General features: G+C 43.0%; 1 protein-coding gene across 2 annotated transcripts; it reads left to right on the top strand.

Moving 5' to 3' along the window:
- The first annotated feature begins 12,149 nt into the window (after positions 1-12,149).
- Positions 12,150-19,080, top strand: LOC109877921 (phosphatidylinositol 4-phosphate 5-kinase-like protein 1). Of its 2 annotated transcripts, none has more exons than XM_020470163.2 (11): positions 12,150-12,240; positions 12,354-12,413; positions 13,128-13,316; positions 16,596-16,646; positions 16,793-16,947; positions 17,069-17,193; positions 17,285-17,319; positions 17,395-17,450; positions 17,528-17,637; positions 17,813-17,975; positions 18,189-19,080. In XM_020470163.2, the coding sequence occupies exons 3-11, from the start codon at positions 13,128-13,130 to the stop codon at positions 18,625-18,627; spliced, it is 1,323 nt and encodes a 440-aa protein (XP_020325752.1). In that variant the 5' UTR covers positions 12,150-12,240; positions 12,354-12,413; the 3' UTR covers positions 18,628-19,080. The 2 variants fall into 2 exon arrangements, with proteins under 2 accessions (XP_020325752.1, XP_020325747.1); XM_020470158.2 differs by having other exon boundaries at positions 13,112-13,316.
- Positions 19,081-19,090: the final 10 nt, after the last annotated feature.

Here is a 19,090-nt window from a genome sequence, read left to right as displayed (position 1 = left end):
TGATTGACAGAGTCGAAAGCCTTGGCCAGATCAATGAATACGGCTGCACAGTAATGTTTCTTATCGATGGCGGTTAAGATATCGTTTAGGACCTTGAGCGTGGCTGAGGTGCACCCATGACCAGCTCTGAAACCGGATTGCATAGCAGAGAAGGTATGGTGAGATTCGAAATGGTCGGTAATCTGTTTGTTGACTTGGCTTTCGAAGACCTTAGAAAGGCACGGTAGGATAGATATAGGTCTGTAGCAGTTTGGGTCAAGAGTGTCCCCCCCTTTGAAGAGGGGGATGACCGCAGCTGCTTTCCAATCTTTGGGAATCTCAGACGACACGAAAGAGAGGTTGAACAGGCTAGTAATAGGGGTGGCAACAAATGCACATGTATACTAAATAAAACAATTGACTGTAATCATATCTATTTGAGATCCTCCAGAAATGTTGTGTATATATATATATATATATATATATATACACCAGTCAGAAGTTTGGACACACCTACTCATTCAAGGGTTTTCTTTATTTTTAACACCACACGGGCTATTTGACCAAGGAGAGTGATGTTGTGCTGCATCAGATGACCTGGCCTCCACAATCACATGCCCTCAACCCAATTGAGAAGGTTTGGGATGAGTTGGACTGCAGAGTGAAGGAAAACCAGCCAACAAGTGCTCAGCATATGTGGGAACTTTGTGTAAGAGCTGTTTGAAAAGACCATTGAAATGTCGTCTTGTTTTGGTGGGATTAAGTTTTGGCCTGCCTGGTTACATAACCATAAATGGTAGGTGATGGCGCTGAGGGAGAGGACGATCGTGCCAGGACCCACATCCCCCAGGGCACAGGCGTTGGGACAGGCATAGAGACTTTCCACCCAGATCTGCAAGGGGATGTCTCCACCAAAGTGTTGGGCCTACAGTGGAGCACTACTGTACTCTAGGTGTACTCTAGGACTAGGTAAAGCTGATGTCAGGGGGTAGGTGTACTCTAGGACTAGGGACATCTGATGTCAGGGGGTAAGTGTACTCTAGGACTAGGGACATCTGATGTCAGGGGGTAAGTGTACTCTAGGACTAGGGACATCTGATGTCAGGGGGTAAGTGTACTCTAGGACTAGGGACATCTGATGTCAGGGGGTAAGTGTACTCTAGGACTAGGGACATCTGATGTCAGGGGGTAAGTGTACTCTAGGACTAGGGACATCTGATGTCAGGGGGTAAGTGTACTCTAGGACTAGGGACATCTGATGTCATGGGGTAAGTGTACTCTAGGACTAGGTAAAGCTGATGTCAGGGGGTAAGTGTACTCTAGGACTAGGTAAAGCTGATGTCAGGGGGTAAGTGTACTCTAGGACTAGGGAAATCTGATGTCATGGGGTAAGTGTACTCTAGGACTAGGGAAAGCTGATGTCATGGGGTAAGTGTACTCTAGGACTAGGTAAAGCTGATGTCATGGGGTAGGTGTACTCTAGGACTAGGGGAATCTGATGTCATGGGGTAGGTGTACTCTAGGACTAGGGAAAGCTGATGTCATGGGGTAGGTGTACTCTAGGACTAGGGAAATCTGATGTCATGGGGTAAGTGTACTCTAGGACTAGGGAAATCTGATGTCATGGGGTAAGTGTACTCTAGGACTAGGGAAAGCTGATGTCATGGGGTAAGTGTACTCTAGGACTAGGGAAAGCTGATTTTAGTGTTGAGCACAGACAACAATAATGACACATCTGAATTACGCTTCTGCTTACCACAATATGAAACAGATAGTGTGCAAGCTGTTGTTGTCATGGATTGTTTTGCCCTCATGTCTTCCATAGTTTATGTAGTGACTGATGTATGTGTTATTTCTGTAAAACCTGTCCAGTAAATAAAAAATAATTGAATTCATCTTTAGGGTCCTCTGTAAAGACTTATTTCGATGCTTTACAGTATGTAATATTGACCAACACAAAATACTGCATATATTTTTTTTTAACTATGATGATTTTTACGAAAAAGTAAATACCTGACTGTCAAACAGGCAACCATATCTGTGCAGTCTGTCCCTGCTCAGAGAATGGTTGACTCGCTGAAGGAGAGGAGGATCGTTGCATTCAGTGGCACATTCTCAGATGGCACAGGCTTTAAGTGTCACAGGAATCCATCTGAATCTCCAATGGCTGCCAGGTTTGTCACCCCTGAGCCATCCTTCATGATGCGTCTACAGTTACTTAAAACAGCCCATCCTTCTTCTCTTCAAGGCCGAGTGCAAGGCGAAGTGTTGGACATGGAGGGAGACGAGGAAATGACACCAAAGCAGATGGATAAAGTAAAGAACCATCTGAAACCTTATCTAGACGATGTTGAAGTGGACCTCTAGCTAGTTGTCTGTTGAGGAAGGTTCATTAAGGCAACCATTTGTAATGTAGCATCATAGTGCCACTGACAAACTCATTAGAGCCCATCTACTGACACATTCCAGGCAGTCCACAAGGTGTGATCTTTTCCCAGAGGCACATAAACAATCAATGACACCATACACAAACCCATACATACACACAATTTAGTTCAGACTACTCCTGTATTATATCGATTCCCATACATTAAACTATACATTGAATATTTCCCCTCTATAATGAGAAGTTGCAGCTTTAGGCTAGGGTGGGGGGTATTAAAAACACAGATGGGACTGGATAGATTAAAACTACTCAGCAAACTTAAAATACATTGTGACAATAATGGTGCAGCTTTATAGTGGTAGAGGTTCATAAGGTAGTGTGCTTGCCCTCATGTCCTTAAACAATTGTTTGACAGCCCCCTATGTAAATCACTATGATAGGCAGTAAGTTGACGCCATCACTGCATTGCACACAGCTTTTACGCCTCTGCATGTGTGACAGTCCCTTATATTGAGTACCACAGTATGAGTCATAATACCCATCAAATCTAGCCGTCAAACACGGAAATGGTTCCAATGGTTTTACCCACCATTTCCACCATAGGGGACATTAAAACGACTTTGTATACGGTGGGCAGGCAAGTAGCCTAGTGGTTAGAGCATTGAGCCAATAACTGAAAGGTTGCTGGATTGAATCCCCGAGCTGACAAGATAAACATCTATTGTTCTGCCTCTGAGCAAGGCTGTTCCCTGAGGAATGACAATTAAGGCAGCCCCCTCCACCTCTCTGATTCAGAGGGGTTGTGTTAAATGTGGAAGACACATTTGAAGGCATTCAGTTGTACAACTGACTTGGTATTCCCTTTTTTATGTAGGCTTGACGTTTTGATAACAACGTTAATCTCTCTCGGACAAAGTAACTTTTATCAATACATTCGCCTGTAATCATCCCCTCAAAATGAAACACTAATTAGCCACTAATGTGGCTATCATACAGAACTACAACACGTAAGGCCCATGTTTCATGAGCTGAAATAGAAGTTTCCAGAAATGTTCTATACGCACAAAAAGCTTATTTTTCTAAAATGTTGTCACAAATTTGTTTACCTCCCTGTCAGTGAGCATTTCTCCTTTGCCAAGATAATTAATCCACCTGACAGGTGTAGCGTATCAAGAAGCTGATTAAACAGAATGATCATTACACAGATACACCTTGTGCTGGGGACATAAAGTGGTAGAATTCATAAGGTAGTGTGCTTGCCCTCATGCCCTGAAACATAAGGCAGTGTGCTTGCCCTCATGCCCTGAAACATAAGGCAGTGTGCTTGCCCTCATGCCCTGAAACATAAGGCAGTGTGCTTGCCCTCATGCCCTGAAACATAAGGCAGTGTGCTTGCCCTCATGCCCTGAAACATAAGGTAGTGTGCTTGCCCTCATGCCCTGAAACATAAGGTAGTGTGCTTGCCCTCATGCCCTGAAACATAAGGTAGTGTGCTTGCCCTCATGCCCTGAAACATAAGGTAGTGTGCTTGCCCTCATGCCCTGAAACATAAGGTAGTGTGCTTGCCCTCATGCCCTGAAACATAAGGTAGTGTGCTTGCCCTCATGCCCTGAAACATAAGGTAGTGTGCTTGCCCTCATGCCCTGAAACATAAGGTAGTGTGCTTGCCCTCATGCCCTGAAACATAAGGCAGTGTGCTTGCCCTCATGCCCTGAAACATAAGGCAGTGTGCTTGCCCTCATGCCCTGAAACATAAGGTAGTGTGCTTGCCCTCATGCCCTGAAACATAAGGTAGTGTGCTTGCCCTCATGCCCTGAAACATAAGGCAGTGTGCTTGCCCTCATGCCCTGAAACATAAGGCAGTGTGCTTGCCCTCATGCCCTGAAACATAAGGTAGTGTGCTTGCCCTCATGCCCTGAAACATAAGGTAGTGTGCTTGCCCTCATGCCCTGAAACATAAGGTAGTGTGCTTGCCCTCATGCCCTGAAACATAAGGCAGTGTGCTTGCCCTCATGCCCTGAAACATAAGGTAGTGTGCTTGCCCTCATGCCCTGAAACATAAGGTAGTGTGCTTGCCCTCATGCCTTAAGCTACAGAGGGACCCATGGAGGCAGTGTGGTTATGGTATGGGCAGGCATAAGCTATAGACAACAAACACAATTGTATTTTATCGATGGCAATTTGAATGCACAGAGATACCGTGACGAGATCCTGAGACCCATTGTCGTGCCATTCATCCGCCGCCATTACCTCATGCTTTAGCATGATAATGCTCGGCCCTATGTCGCAAGGATCTGTACACAATTCCTGGAAGCTGAAAATGTCCCAGCTCTTCCATGGCCTGTATACTCACCAGACATTTCACCCATGCTCAGCATGTTCTGTATGCTCTGGATCGACGTGTACGACAGCATGTTCCAGTTCCCACTAATATCCAGCAACTTTGCACAGCCATTGAAGAGGAGTGGGACAACATTCTACAGACCACAAGCAACAGCCTGATCATTTCTATGCGAAGGAGAGGTATCATGCTGCATGAAGCAAATGGTTGTCACACCAGATACTGACTGGTCTTCTGATCCACACCTCTACCTTTTTTAAGGTGTCTGTGACCGACAGATCTGTATTCCCAGATGTATATCTGTATTCTTGTGAAATCCATAGATTAAGGCCTAATGAATTTTTTTTAAATTGACTGATTTCCTTATATGAGCTGTAACTCAGTAATTCTTTGAAATTATTACATATTATGTATATATTTTTGTTCAGTGTAGCTAGTAAAAGGAACTTTTCACTTTGCGTCTGCAACTGCCATTTTCTGTTGGGAAAGAGAAATGGACCACCATGGCAGAAGAGGAAGATCCAGACTCATCCACCATGGCAGAAGAGGAAGATCCAGACTCATCCACCATGGCAGAAGAGGAAGATCCAGACTCATCCACCATGGCAGAAGAGGAAGATCCAGACTCATCCACCATGGCAGAAGAGGAAGATCCAGACTCATCCACCATGGCAGAAGAGGGAGATCCAGGCCTCTTGGCCTCTGAAGAATGTAAACGGCTGCTATCTGCACAATTGCAGAATGTTCTCACTGATGTGTAGGAAACATTAGCGCAGTTGAAGGTTCTAATGGAGAATCAGCTGTAAACCCGCAACAGGTATGTAGCATCACAACTGTCTGATAAAGTACTTAGGATGGAAACAGGACTTCCAGCCAAGGACATAAGACATGTTCAACATCGTTGATAAATACTTGGAACATTGCAAGGACTGCACTGTCTACTTTACCAAGTGAAGGGTCGAGGTGCTGTCTTTTGAGGATCGAGTGTTTATGGCGCTTATGAAGTTGCGTATGAAGTTACACCAACTTGCACCTGGCTCAATTATTCCATTGTAGTGCAATCACTGTCAGCAATGTTACCATCACTTTCATTCATGTGATCCACAAGCTTTTTTTCATTAGCATCATAAAGACTGCTCCAGAAAATGCAGAATGGTCATTGACTCTACTGACATAGAAGTTGCTACTCCAAGTCAGATGGCTCTGGAGAAGCAAATCTACTCTGTGTACAGTTCAATGTCCTCCTACTCCTGGGAGTTGCACATAATGCGATGATAACATACTGCAGTGATCTGTATCAAGGATCTGTGTCGGACAAAGCCATTGTCCAGAAGTCGGAGTTTGAGAAGATCTGGAGATGTCTGGAGGCATTATTTTGGCACCCAAAGGCTTCTTGATCTAGAGCTTGATGGATGCTGGAGTCACTGTGAACATTCCTCCATTCTTGATCAATGGAAAGTTAACAGAGTGAGAGACATCTCACAAAAGACATAGCGAGAAATAGGATCCATGCGGAGAGGGCAAATGCTCTACCAAAAGATTTCAATATCCTGAGATTCATTCCACCTTATCTGCATTGTTATAGTAATGTGCTGCTGCAGACTTGCTGTGCACTTGTAAACCTCCAAGACCCACTCATCAGAGAAGTAGCTGTTGATTGGAAAACAAGAACAAACAATGAGACATGAGGATTAGATGTTGAGGGACCACTTGTCACATTGTCCAAGGTGGGTTTTTGTTATGATAAACAAGGTATTTTCTGTCCAGATAAAGATGTTGATAAGGCATTGAAAAAGACCAACCACTGACCAAATGTCTCATTGATTTCCCATCCAATAGGAGTGCCGCTCTCAGGCCATCCGATGCATGGACATCCTGTACCAGTGTGATCTGAGCACAAGCGTCCAGTTGTTGAAAATACAGCAGATCGAGCCTGTGGACGGACACGTCAGTAACTCATCAAATATGACACAATATTGTGTACAACAATGAATTTGTAGACATATCTGCACAGTATGTTTGTCATGTTTGTGTAAGGTTCTCATGACTTAAGATTGGATGTTGAGATGTACTCTCTCTCGCTCTAGTTAAGCAGTCCAGATTATTTTCTTATGGTGTGACCTAACCAACTCTACTTACCTCTTATTTGGAATTCAATGGAACGAGGAAGAATGCCAGATGCAGGGATAGCAGGTAGCCCATTGCTATGATTTGACGTTGGCAGTTAAATATATATATATATATATATATATATATATATATATATATATATATATATATCGGTGTCCCTTCCACGGGACGGTTGAGCTAACGTTAGCTGATGTGATGAGCATGAGGTTGTAAGTTGTAAGAACATTTCCCAGGACATAGACATGTCTGATATTGGCAGAAAGCTCAAATTCTTGTTCATCTAACTGCTCTGTCCAATTTACAGTAGCTATCACAGTGAAATAATACCATGCTATTGTTTGAGGAGAGTGCACAATTTTGAACATGAAAAGTTATTAATAAACAAATGAGGCAATCTAAATTGCACATGGGCTGGAATAATGCATTATGGCCTTTCTCTTGCATTTCAAAGATGATGGTACAAAAAATTCAAAAGAACGGTTGTTTTCTTTCTTTGTATTATCTATTACCAGATCTATTGTATTACATTCCTTACACATTTCCACAAACTTCAAAGTGTTTCCTTTCAAATGGTACCAAGAATATGCATATCCTTGCTTTAGGGCCGGAGCTACAGGCAGTTAGATTTAGGTATGTCATTTTCGGGGGAAAATTGAAAAAAATGGGCGGATCCTTAAGCGGTTCATTTGAAATATTGTCTGTTCAATTTAAATATTGTCAGTTAATCATTCCACTTAATCTGGCTGGCTAGTTAGCTGCCAAACTAACATACTGTGCAGAGACTACCTACATTACTTCATTTGGTTTGCTTTGAGTAAAACTTGAATGTAATACAAACTATTCTAGGAGCCTATTGTTTGTGTATGATCTTTATTCATTGTTCACTTGTTTTTCAACAATGCCAGGGACAGGCAGGGATGACTGGGGCCTTCAGCAAGTAAGAGAGGGGTTAAGAAATTATTTGAACATCATAGATATAAATTCCCACTGTGCCCATGATAAAGTTAACTATATTACTTTAGTTGGCTGCTTTTATCAAAACTTGTATGTAATGTAACCTATTCTGGGAGCCTAGTGTGTGTGGAATATTTTTGGACCATTGGCTACTGACAAAAGGTGTGACGAAAACACTGATCCAGTGCCCTCTCCCCGCAAAACCCAATTTGATTGGAATAAAACATCAAGGTAAGATAAAAACTGATTTGTGTGCAAAAAAATATTTACAAGATATTTACAGATGTTCACTGTTGCAGTGCCAACTGCACAGAACCTGTCTAGTCCAGCAATATGAGTCTGCCAGAAGTCGTCACGCTGGATGGGGATAGTGATAGAGGCTTTGGTGATCCACACAGCGACGAATCAAGTGTCCATTCCAGTGATGTGGAGCTGCCTTTGGACATCAGTGAGGATGCTCTTCAAGGAGACGGTAAGACCCTCCCTCCTCTTGGATGTAAAAATCCTTAGACTTCACTGCCTCTTCAATGGTAAGGTCCCTTGCACCATAGGGACACTTAGCCTCCACCACTGCTGTGGTGCGCATCCGACACTCCGGTGAGGCACCCAGGATACCAGACCCTGTGACCCAAAGCCCTGACTCCTGCACATCCATTCCTGTGGACATTTTGAATGCCTTGTTGCCCTCCTCTTTGTTATCTGTGCCCCACTTTACACACAATACCCCTTCCAACGTCTGTGATCTGAGGACCCTTTTTAGCAGCGACAGAGTAACGCGCTTGGCCCTAACCACGGCTCCACAATTGCTGGCCGTCAACCTCCCTCACCTCATGGTGTGCCAGTTTGGGTTGTTGCGCTGTCTAACTGTTGCCTGCCATGTAGCCTCTTGCAGCTCCATCGAAAGCGCCATGCCAGGCAGGAGGCCTGCGTGCCCCAGGTGCCCTTGTTTTTTAACAATGTCCGGAACAGACAGGGATGACAGGGATGGTAGTTGTTCTGGGACAGGTTCAAGGATACATGCAATTCCACTGAACCTGCCCCAGAGACGGTTCCTTAGCCACTGAAGATCCTCCTCTGTGGGCTCTAGGGACAGAGTCTTGTATTGTTTGTCCAGGTACAGGTCCTCCACTGATTGCACCTCGATGGGCACGGCTGGCTTCCTCCACTCACATTCCACAACTGTACGGCTGACATTGTGAACCGCATAAATAGCCAATGCAGCAGCATGGCTACACTTATGAGCTTCACGGCGGCATTCACATGTGGTAGTGAGAATCCCCTGGTCACCTATAGAGACCTGCCAAGAGGAAGGATGTTAAGTGCCACATGCCTTTCAATGCATGACTTTAAACACCTTCAAATGCCTTTGTCTTAAGAAATGTGCAATATAAAGTTTGATTTGATTGATGACATTACAGCTGTAAAATATTGAATCAACTATAATTTTCATGAGGACAAGTGCCATTTTTCCATAAACTTAATTGAGAACTTGGGATTTTATCACTTGACATATCAATCATACAGTGGGAATGATCCTATTAATCAAGACGGTGTGAATGCATGTTTTTATTTACTTTTTTCACCTTTATTTAACCAGGTAGGCTTGTTCCATTCAGGATAAATAAATACTGTGCTCTGGTCATGCAACTACAATATAGGCTGGTTGTCAAAACAAAGTCAATAATTCTGAATGTCAATAGATTGTTTGATTCATTCTCATCAATTACAACATTCTAGAACTGAGTTATCACTCATCTAAGTCTGGTATACTGGGTCATCTGGTTAATGATTATATCATTGATTAAGTGTCTCTTTCCTTGTAGAATGTTGACAGCTGTGTAGAACACATAGTATTGCTAAGATGCTCAAACTTAATAGCTACACTCACCAACACAGGATAAACTTTATCCCATGCTGGCCCTTACCCAGTGGTGGAAAAGTACCCAATTGTAGTACTTGAGTAAAAGTATAGATACCTTAATAGAAAGTTACTCAAGTAAAAGTGAAAGTCAGCCAGTAAAATACTAATTGAGTAGAAGTCTTAAAGTATTTGGTTTTAAATATACTTAAGCATCAAAAGTAAATGTAATTGCTCAAATTGCTCAAAAGTAAAAGTAAAACTATAAATCATTTAAAATTAATTATATTAAGTAGGGGCACACTCCAACACTCCAAAAACACTCCAAAAAATGCATTTGTGTTAAGTGAGTCGGCCTGGCCAGAGGCAGTAGCGATGACCAAGTGTTCTCTTGATAAGTGCTTGAATCTGACCATTTTCCTGTCTTGCGAAGCATTCAAAGTGTAACGAGTACTTTTGGGTGTCAGGGAAAATGTATGGAGTAAAAAGTACAACATTTTCTTCAGGAATGTAGTGAAGTAAAAGTAAAAGTTGTCAAAATTATAAATAGTAAAGTAAAGTACAGATACCCCCGAAAACAACTTAAGTAGTACTTTAAAGTATTCTTACTTAAGTACTTCTCACCCCCTCACTATAGCTGCACTTCTCCACATGGCCAGACTTATAATGGTATTTTTGCCTTTTAATGCTTTTGAAAAATACCATAAGGTCTGAACTAGACACCAAAGTTGACATACTGTACAAACAATTATCTAGGCTAAGTAAAACGACATGTTTTTTTGATCTACTGCTCCGCTAACTAGCTAGCTAAAGTATAGTCAGTGGCTAGCTAAGACATAGAAAGGGGACATAAGAAGTTCAACATTTTATTCAAATAATTTCAATACAGCACATGGATTCATCATGGATTGGGCACAGAAGGTCTCTGATCCGCTGGTGAATGGTAGCTGACAGTGTTGGCTAGAGATGACGTGTAGGAGCTTCTTGCAGGAATTTGTAGTCTTGCAGAGGTCTTCTCTGTTGCTAATTAGCGGTCAAACAATTTTTTTGTATACTGTGGCAAATATATTAATAAAACTCACCTTGTCCGAGAGAGAATGACATGTTATTAAAAACGTCATGTCAAGGTAACCTTACAGCTCAGCGTTCAACACCACAGTACACACAAAGCTCATCACTAAGCTAAGGATCCTGGAACTAAACACCTCCCTCTACAGTGATGGGACAGCCTATAGGGAGGAGGTTTCTCAATGTGAGCAAGACAAAGGAACTAATTGTGGACTACAAGAAAAGGAAGGCCGAGCAGGCCCCAATTAACATTGACGGGGCTGTAATGGAGCGGGTCGAGAGTTTCAAGTTCCTTTGTGTCCACATCACCAACAAACTATCATGGCCCAAACATACCAAGTCGCGAAGAGGGCATGACAACACCTTTTCCTTCTCAGAAGACTGAAAAGATTTGACATGGGTCTCCAGATCCTCAAAAAGTTCTACAGCTGCACCATCAAGAGCATCCTGACCGGTTGCATCACGGCCTGGTATGCCAATTGCTCGACATCCAACCGTAAGGTGCTACAGAGGGTAGTGCGCACAGACCTGTACATCACTGGGGCCAAGCTTCCAGCCATCCAGGACCTATATACTAGGCAGTGTCAGAGGAAAGCCCAAAAAATTGTCAAAGACTTCAGTCACCCAGACTGTTCTCTCTGCTACCGCACGGCAAGCGGTTCCGGAGTGCCAAGTCCAGGTCCAAAAGGTTCCTTAACAGCTTCTACCCCCAAGCCATAAGACTGCTTGAACAATTTATAAAATGGCCACCAGGACTATTTCCATTAACACCCCACTCCCCAGCACATGGACTCGGTACAGGAACCACCTGTATGTAGCCTTGTTATTGTTATTTTCTTGTGTTACTTTTCCTTTTCTTTTTCACTTTAGTTTATTTGGTAAATATTTTCTTAACTTTATTCCTTGAACTGCATTGTTAGTTTAGGGCTTGTAAGTAAGCATTTCACGGTAAGATCTACACCTGTTGTATTCATCATTTCACGGTAAGGTCTACACCTGTTGTATTCGGTGCATGTGACAAATAACATTTGATTTGACCAAATACATACTTCATTTGAAGTGTTTGGAAAATTCACAATGTGAAAAATGAATGGTAGAAAGATGATTGGAACCATTTCTGGGTTTGAACACTAGGTTTTATGGGTATTATGACACGTCCAATGTGGGGAACTATAATGGTGCTTTCAAGACAACTGGGAACTCTGAAAAAAAACAAGGTAAAATCCTGACATCAGTGATCTTCAGGTCTAGCTCTAGAAAGATGCCAGAGTTTCAGACTTCCGACAAGCATTTCACCAGTTGTAGCTAGTTTTTTTCAGAGTTCCCAATTGTCTTGAACGCACTCAAGTCGGAAGTTGCAGATTTCCAAGTTCCCAGTTGTTTTGAACACGGCCTACATCACTACAATAGGAAGTAAACACCCTCACTGCATTGCACACACCTTTTAGGCCTCTGCAGGTGTGATACACCCTGAAAATCTTGTCCAACCCGTTTACTGTGGTACTACTCTCGGCTGGAGAAAGAGTTAAGAGAATATAGACCATTGTCATGAAATGTGCTTATTTTTGTATACATGGCTAAACCAAATGCTATTCAATCGCATATGAAAATAATGACTTAATTTTCACTGAATTCAGATATTGTTGGTACAGCCCGGCATCCAAAGTTACAGGACAACATCAGGAAACCAGGTTAAGGTAAGAACTTTTGTGACATAGTGGTTGTCAGCTTTCATGCCAGTTACACTCAGACATTGCTTACAGTTGTAACGAATATACATTTGTCCATGTTCTCCCCAAAAATATGCATTTCTTAGCCACGGGATAATTACAATTTCTTCTAATTAAAAACACCTGTCTAACTTGAAATTGAGCTACTCAGTAGACGGTGTACAAAACATTAGGAACACCTGCTCTTTCCATAACAGACTGACCAGGTGAAAGCTATGATCCCTTGTTGATGTCATCGGTTAAATCCACTTCAATTAATGTAGATAAAAGGGAAGAGACCGGTTAAAGGATGTTTAAGCCTTGAGACATGGATTGTGATTGTGTGCTATTGAGGGTGAATGGGCAAGACAAAATAATGAAGTGCCACTGAACGGGATATGCTAGTAGGTGCCAGGCACATCGGTTTGAGTGTGTCAAGAACTACAATGCTGCAGTTTTTTTCACGCTCATCAGTTTCCTGTGTATCAAGAATGGTCCACCACCCAAAGGACATCCAGCCAACTTGACAACTGTGGGAAGCATTGGAGTCAATATGGGCCAGCTTCCCTGTGGAACGCTTTCGACACATTGTAGAGTCCATGCCTTGACAAGTTGAGGCTGTTTTGAAGGAAAAAGTGGGTGCAACTCAATATTAAGAAGGTGTTCTTCAAGTTTTGTGCACTCAGTGTGTGTGTGTGTCAGATGGAGAAGAGGAACGTTCAGCGTTGCTCTGGGACAACAAGGCGGAGGCGGTGGTGGGGTCTGAGGAGGCGCTGGAGAATGTTAGGCCTGTTTGAAATCAACCAGGAACATGAGTTCTACAGCTTCACCTGTCTTATGAAAGAGGGGCTGCATGCTGCCCTACAGACCAGCATCGACACACCAGGACCTGTCAGTAAAACTATAGACAATAATATACACACTTTCAACTGTTGCACAGAATACATTTTTATACCATAGGAACCTACTACATTGACACAACTCTGAGAAAAGTACTGTACATACAGCACTTGCATTGTACAGATGTACTGAACAAAAAATGTAAATACAACAACTTCAAATATTTTTACTGAGTTAAAGTTCAGTCAATTGAAATAAATTCATTAGGCCCTAATCTATGGATTTCACATGGGTGAGCATAGGCCCACCTACTTGGGAGCCAGGCCCAGCCAATCAGAATTAGTTTTTCCCCACAAAAGAGCTTTATTACAGACCGATAATGATCATACTGTTTAATCAGCTTCTTGATAATCCATCCACCTGACAGGTGTGGCATATTTTAGCAAAGGAGAAATGCTCACTAATAGGGATGTGCACAATTTGAGAAGCTTTTTGTACGTGTGGAACATTTTTTGGGACCTTTTATTTCAGCTCATAAAACACGGGACCAACACTTTACATTTGGCGTTTTTTATATTTTTGTTCAGCAGATTTCGAGGTACAATGCAAGTACCTTTTCAAAGAGTTTCTTTAATAATTCCACAGCCCCCCCCCCCCACCCCACACACACTTGATTGCCTTTTTTGAACTAACACTCGTATTTGTCCTTTCCCCACTACTAGCACTGTCTTTGGTAGCTACTTTGAGGTAACAGTTACTTACTATGACTGCGATATGTGGTTGTCCCATCGACAGTGCATTCGGGAAGTATTCAGGTCCCTTGACTTTTTCCACATTTTGTTACATTTTAGAATAAGGCTGTAATGTATGAAGATATTTTACATACAATACCCCATAATGACAAAGCTAAAACAAGTTTTTAGAAATGTTTATACATTTAAAAAACAAATAGCTTATTTACATACGTATTGAGAACCTTCGCTATGAGACTCGAAATTGAGCTCCGGTGCCTCCTGTTTCCATCGATCATCACTTGATTGGAGTCCACCTGTGGTAAATTCCAATTGATTTGGAAAGGCACAAACCTGTCTATATAAGGTCCCACAGTTGACAGTACATGTCAGAGCAAAAACCAAGCCATGAGGTCAAAAGGAGTTGTTCGAGAGCTCCGAGACAGAATTGTGTCGCGGCACAGATCTGGGGAAGGGTACCAAAATATTTCTGCAGCATTGAAGGTACCCAAGAACACAGTGGCCTCCATCATTCTTAAATGGAAGAAGTTTGGAACCACCAAGACTCTTCCTAGAGCTGGCTGCCCTGCCAAACTGATCAATCGGGGGAGAAGGGTCTTGGTCAGGGAGGTGACCAAGAACCCGATGTTCACTCTGATAGTGCTCCAGAGTTACTCTGTGGAGATGGGAGAACCTTCCAGAAGGACAACCATCTCTTCAGCACACCAGTGGTCAGCAGGAAGACACTCCTCAGTAAAAGATGCATGTAATGCTGCTCTGAGTTTTCCAAAAGGCACCTAAAGGACTCTCTGACCATGAGCAACCAGATTCTCTGGTATGATGAATCCAAGATTGAACTCTTTGACCTGAATGCCAAGCGTCACGTATGGAGGAAACCAGGCACTGCTGATCACCTGGCCAATACCATCCCTATGGTGAAGCATGGTGGTGGCAGCATCATGGTGTGGGGATGTTTTTCAGTGGCAGGGATTGGGAGACTAGTCAGGATCGAGGGAAAGATGAACGGATCAAAGTACAGAGAGATCCTTGATGAAAACCTGCTCCAGAGCGCGCAGGACCTCAGACTGGGGTGAAGGTTCACCTTCCAACAAGACAACGACCCTAAGCACACAGCCAAGACAATGCCGGAGTGGCTTCTCTGAATGTCCTTCAGTGGCCCACCCAGAGCCTGGCCTTGAACCCGATCGAACATCTCTGGCGAGACCTGGAAATGCCTGTGCAGCGACGCTCCCCATCCAACCTGACGGCTTGAGAGGATCTGCAGAGAAGAATGGAAGAAATAAAATGTATTTATATAGCCCTTCTTACATCAGCTGATATCTCAAAGTGCTGTACAGAAACTCAGCCTAAAACCCCGAACAGCAAGCAATGCAGGTGTAGAAGCACGGTGGCTAGGAAAAACTCCCTAGAAAGGCCAAAACTTAGGTAGGAACCAGGCTATGAGGGGTGGTCAGTCCTCTTCTGGCTGTGCTGGGTGGAGATTATAACAGAACATGGCCAAGATGTTCATAAATAATAATCACAGTAGTTGTCGAGTGTGCAGCAAGTCAGCACCTCAGGAGTAAATGTCAGTTGGCTTTTCATAGCCGATCATTAAGAGTATCTCTACCGCTCCTGCTGTCTCTAGAGCGTTGAAAACGGGTAGCACGTCCGGTGAACAGGTCAGGGTTCCATAGCCACAGGCAGAACAGTTGGAACTGGAGCAGCAGCACAGCCAGGTGGACTGAGGACAGCAAGGAGTCATCATGCCAAGTAATCCTGAGGCATGGTCCTAGGGCTCTGGTCCTCCGAGAGAGAGAATTAGAGCGCGCATACTAAAATTCACACAGGACAGCGGATAAGACAGGAGAAGTACTCCAGATATAACAGACTGACCCTAGCCCCCCGACACATAAACTACTGCAGCATAAATACTGGAGGCTGAGACAGGAGGGGTCAGGAGACACTGTGGCCCAATCCGACGATACCCCCGGACAGGGCCAAACAGGCAGGATATAACCCCACCCACTTTGCCAAAGCACAGCTCCCACACCACTGGAGGGATATCTTCAACTACAAATTTACCATCCTGAGACAAGGTCGAGTATAGCCCACAAAGATCTCTGCCACGGCACAACCCAAGTGGGGGAGAAACTCCCCAAAGACGGGTGTGCCAAGTTTGTAGCATCACTCCCCAGAAGACTTGAGACTGTAATCGCTGCCCAAGGTGCTTCAACAAAGGTATTGAGTAAAGTGTCTGAATACTTATGTAAATGTGATATTGTTGTTTTTTAAAATCAAAAATACATGCATTTGCAATCATTTCTTAACCCATTTTTGCTTTGTCATTATGGAGCATTGTGTGTGTAGATTGAGGGGGTGGGGGGACAATTTAATCCATGTTAGAATAAGGTTGTTACGTAACTGGAAAAAGTGAAGGTGTCTAAACACTTTCCAAATGCACTGTAGCTACAGTATCTTAAAATGAATGCATTAACTGTAAGCCCCTCTAGATAAGAGCATCTCCTAAATACCCATAGTTTTTATTTTGTTGATATGACAAACCTTTCATTGTGGGTTGATTTATTGTTTCACTCAGGATGAACTTTCTGCTGAACATTACAAATCGGAGCAGACTCAAGTCCACAAGGTGCTATTTAAACAATATTCACATGAATAACACTATGAATCACTATTCGCATGGAAAACCAATCCTGACAATTTACTGTCTATTTTAGTGAATGTTTTGTGGGACATATTTTTTGATCCATGGTCCTCTGTTGCCTGTCCCTGTAGGACTATGAGATGCAGACATTTGCAGGACTGGTGTTTTCCAGCTTGCGGTACTCCCTGGACATAAATGAGGAGGAGTACAAGAGATCCCTCTCTTCAGACAGCTGCTATCTACAGTTCATGAGCAACTCCAAGAGCAAGGCTGACTTCTTCCTCACGTGAGGCCTACTGAAGGACAACATACAAATCATCAAATAAACACATTTAATCTATCTCAACTCTTTAGTTGCACATGCAGAAAAGGCCTTTTTTAAATGAATTTTTTAAAACCTCCTTAAGGAATGACAAGAGGTTCTTCCTAAAGACACAGAATAAGCAGGAGGTGAAGTTTCTTCTTTCCAACCTGATGGCATATATGGATCACTTGGAGAAATACCCCCACTCGTTGTTGGTCAGGTTCCTGGGTGAGATAGAAAATATCACATAAGAAATATTGGGTACAATGTCACCTGTTGCATATCATTTTGTCAGCTGTGCATGCTCTTCTTATTCCAGGTCTCCATAGTATCCAAGTACCAAATGAAACAAAGGTGATTATAATGAAGTACACATTCAAACACAGCTGTAAAAAAAAAAACTATAACTATTCTCTTAATCTTTCTCAGAAGTATTTCATTGTGATGCAGAGTGTGTTTTACCCGGACGAGAGGATTGATACAAGGTGAAAATCTTTTGTGATGTAGTTAAAAAAAATCTCTTTCTGGATTGTGTGTTGACAATTTTGTCTTTGTCTCTTAGATATGACATTAAGGGCTGTGAGGTGGGTAGGTGGACTGACCCTGAATCTACTGGAAGCCCAGTTAAGATTCTGAAGGATAACAACTTTGAAGGAAAGCACATCATTCTGGGTAAGAGCCTGGTATGCCCTACATCTGCCAGCACCTGACGGAATGGAGAAAGTCCTATTTTATTGTTGTTTCCTTGTGTTTTATGACTTAAACAGAAAGGGAAATTAAGTGTCATTCACAAAGGTAAAAACCCATGCATTCCCCTAAGAAGTAAACGTTTATCATGTGTTGACAGATCAGAAGAGCTCCTGGCTTGTGGATCAGGTTGAAATAGACACAGCTTTCCTCCGTAGCCTCAATGTGCTTGACTACAGCATTCTGCTGGCCCATCAACCCTTGCACAAAGATGAGCTGGACGGGAAGCACTCCTTTAGTAACCTTATTGTGCGCACTGAAAAGTAGGTGTTCAGTGGCGCACAATCTACTGTATGGCAAAAAATGTTACGGAGTAGTCTTTATTGGACACTCCAGACATGCAGTTGTTGCTCAGCTAATGTAAGGTAACACAGTGAGACGACCATTTGGTAATGAGGGCTTTTACTCTTATCCTTAATGTAAGCTGATTGTTATCTCTCTTCTTAATCAGTTCTTACATGCTCTTTCCTCTGCAGGTCCATGGCCCAAGACAGTCCCACAGAGGAAGATCATCCCACTATTTCATTGTTGGGGGGAGACTCTTTTCGACTGGCATCAGATACAATAGACAGTGGGCCAGACCATGTCCAGGACATAGGGGAGCACTCTGGCCATTCAATCCACTGCCAGGAGATAAATCTGCCCTCTGGAAACAGTACAGATGCAGAACTCCATGAGTTCCATGCTCATCACCGTAGGCTGCTGCCTAATTTCAAGAACTCCGTGCATGTCATAGATGGGCCTGAGCTGCGCTACTTTGTGGGTATTGTAGACATTTTTACTGTGTACGGTTTGAAGAAAAGGCTGGAGAACCTGTGGAAGAGTGTGCGCTTCCCTGGCAGAGCCTTCTCCACTGTCAGCCCAGCTACCTACTCCCAGAGGTTCTGCCGGTGGGTAAAGGACCACACCAAGTAAAACAGGGACACTGTGTCTCTAGAAATGCATCTAGCCATCTATCTAGATAATCTGGGCATTTTTTCCCCTGTTTTTGTAGGTAACAGTATGAACAATAGGTGGCACCACAGCTTCTGTTGTAGTGGTGGTAGCCTATTTCAAAATACAGATACAACACACACAATTTAATTAAGCAATAAGGCATGAGGGGTTGTGTTGTATATGACCGATATACCGTGGCTATGGGCTGTTTTTAGCACGACTCAACGCGGAGTGCCTGGATACAGCTCTTATATTGGCCATCTACCACAAGACCCCAGTGTGCCTTATTGCTATTTGAAACTGGTTACCAACGTAATTAGAGCAGTAAAAAGAAAAGTGTTGTCATACCCGTTGTATGTCAGCCAATCAGTATTCAGGGCTCAAACCATCCAGTTTATGCTTGTTATTAAATTTGTTCATATTATTATGGTATTCTGTGTGT

This window comes from Oncorhynchus kisutch, linkage group LG3, assembly GCF_002021735.2.
Source record: "Oncorhynchus kisutch isolate 150728-3 linkage group LG3, Okis_V2, whole genome shotgun sequence".
In the NCBI taxonomy this organism is placed as follows: domain Eukaryota; kingdom Metazoa; phylum Chordata; class Actinopteri; order Salmoniformes; family Salmonidae; genus Oncorhynchus; species Oncorhynchus kisutch.
The sequence above is the reverse complement of the archived record's forward strand: the minus strand, read 5'-3'. Positions and strand labels throughout refer to the sequence as shown.

Bases quoted from the DNA above. Each gene is read 5' to 3' on its own strand.
- LOC109877921 (XM_020470163.2), top strand. From the start codon at position 13,128: ATGGAGAAGAGGAACGTTCAGCGTTGCTCTGGGACAACAAGGCGGAGG. The intron at 17,194-17,284 runs GTGAGATAGAAA...TTCTTATTCCAG, and splicing joins GTTGTTGGTCAGGTTCCTGG to GTCTCCATAGTATCCAAGTA. The intron at 17,451-17,527 runs GTGAAAATCTTT...TTTGTCTCTTAG, and splicing joins GACGAGAGGATTGATACAAG to ATATGACATTAAGGGCTGTG.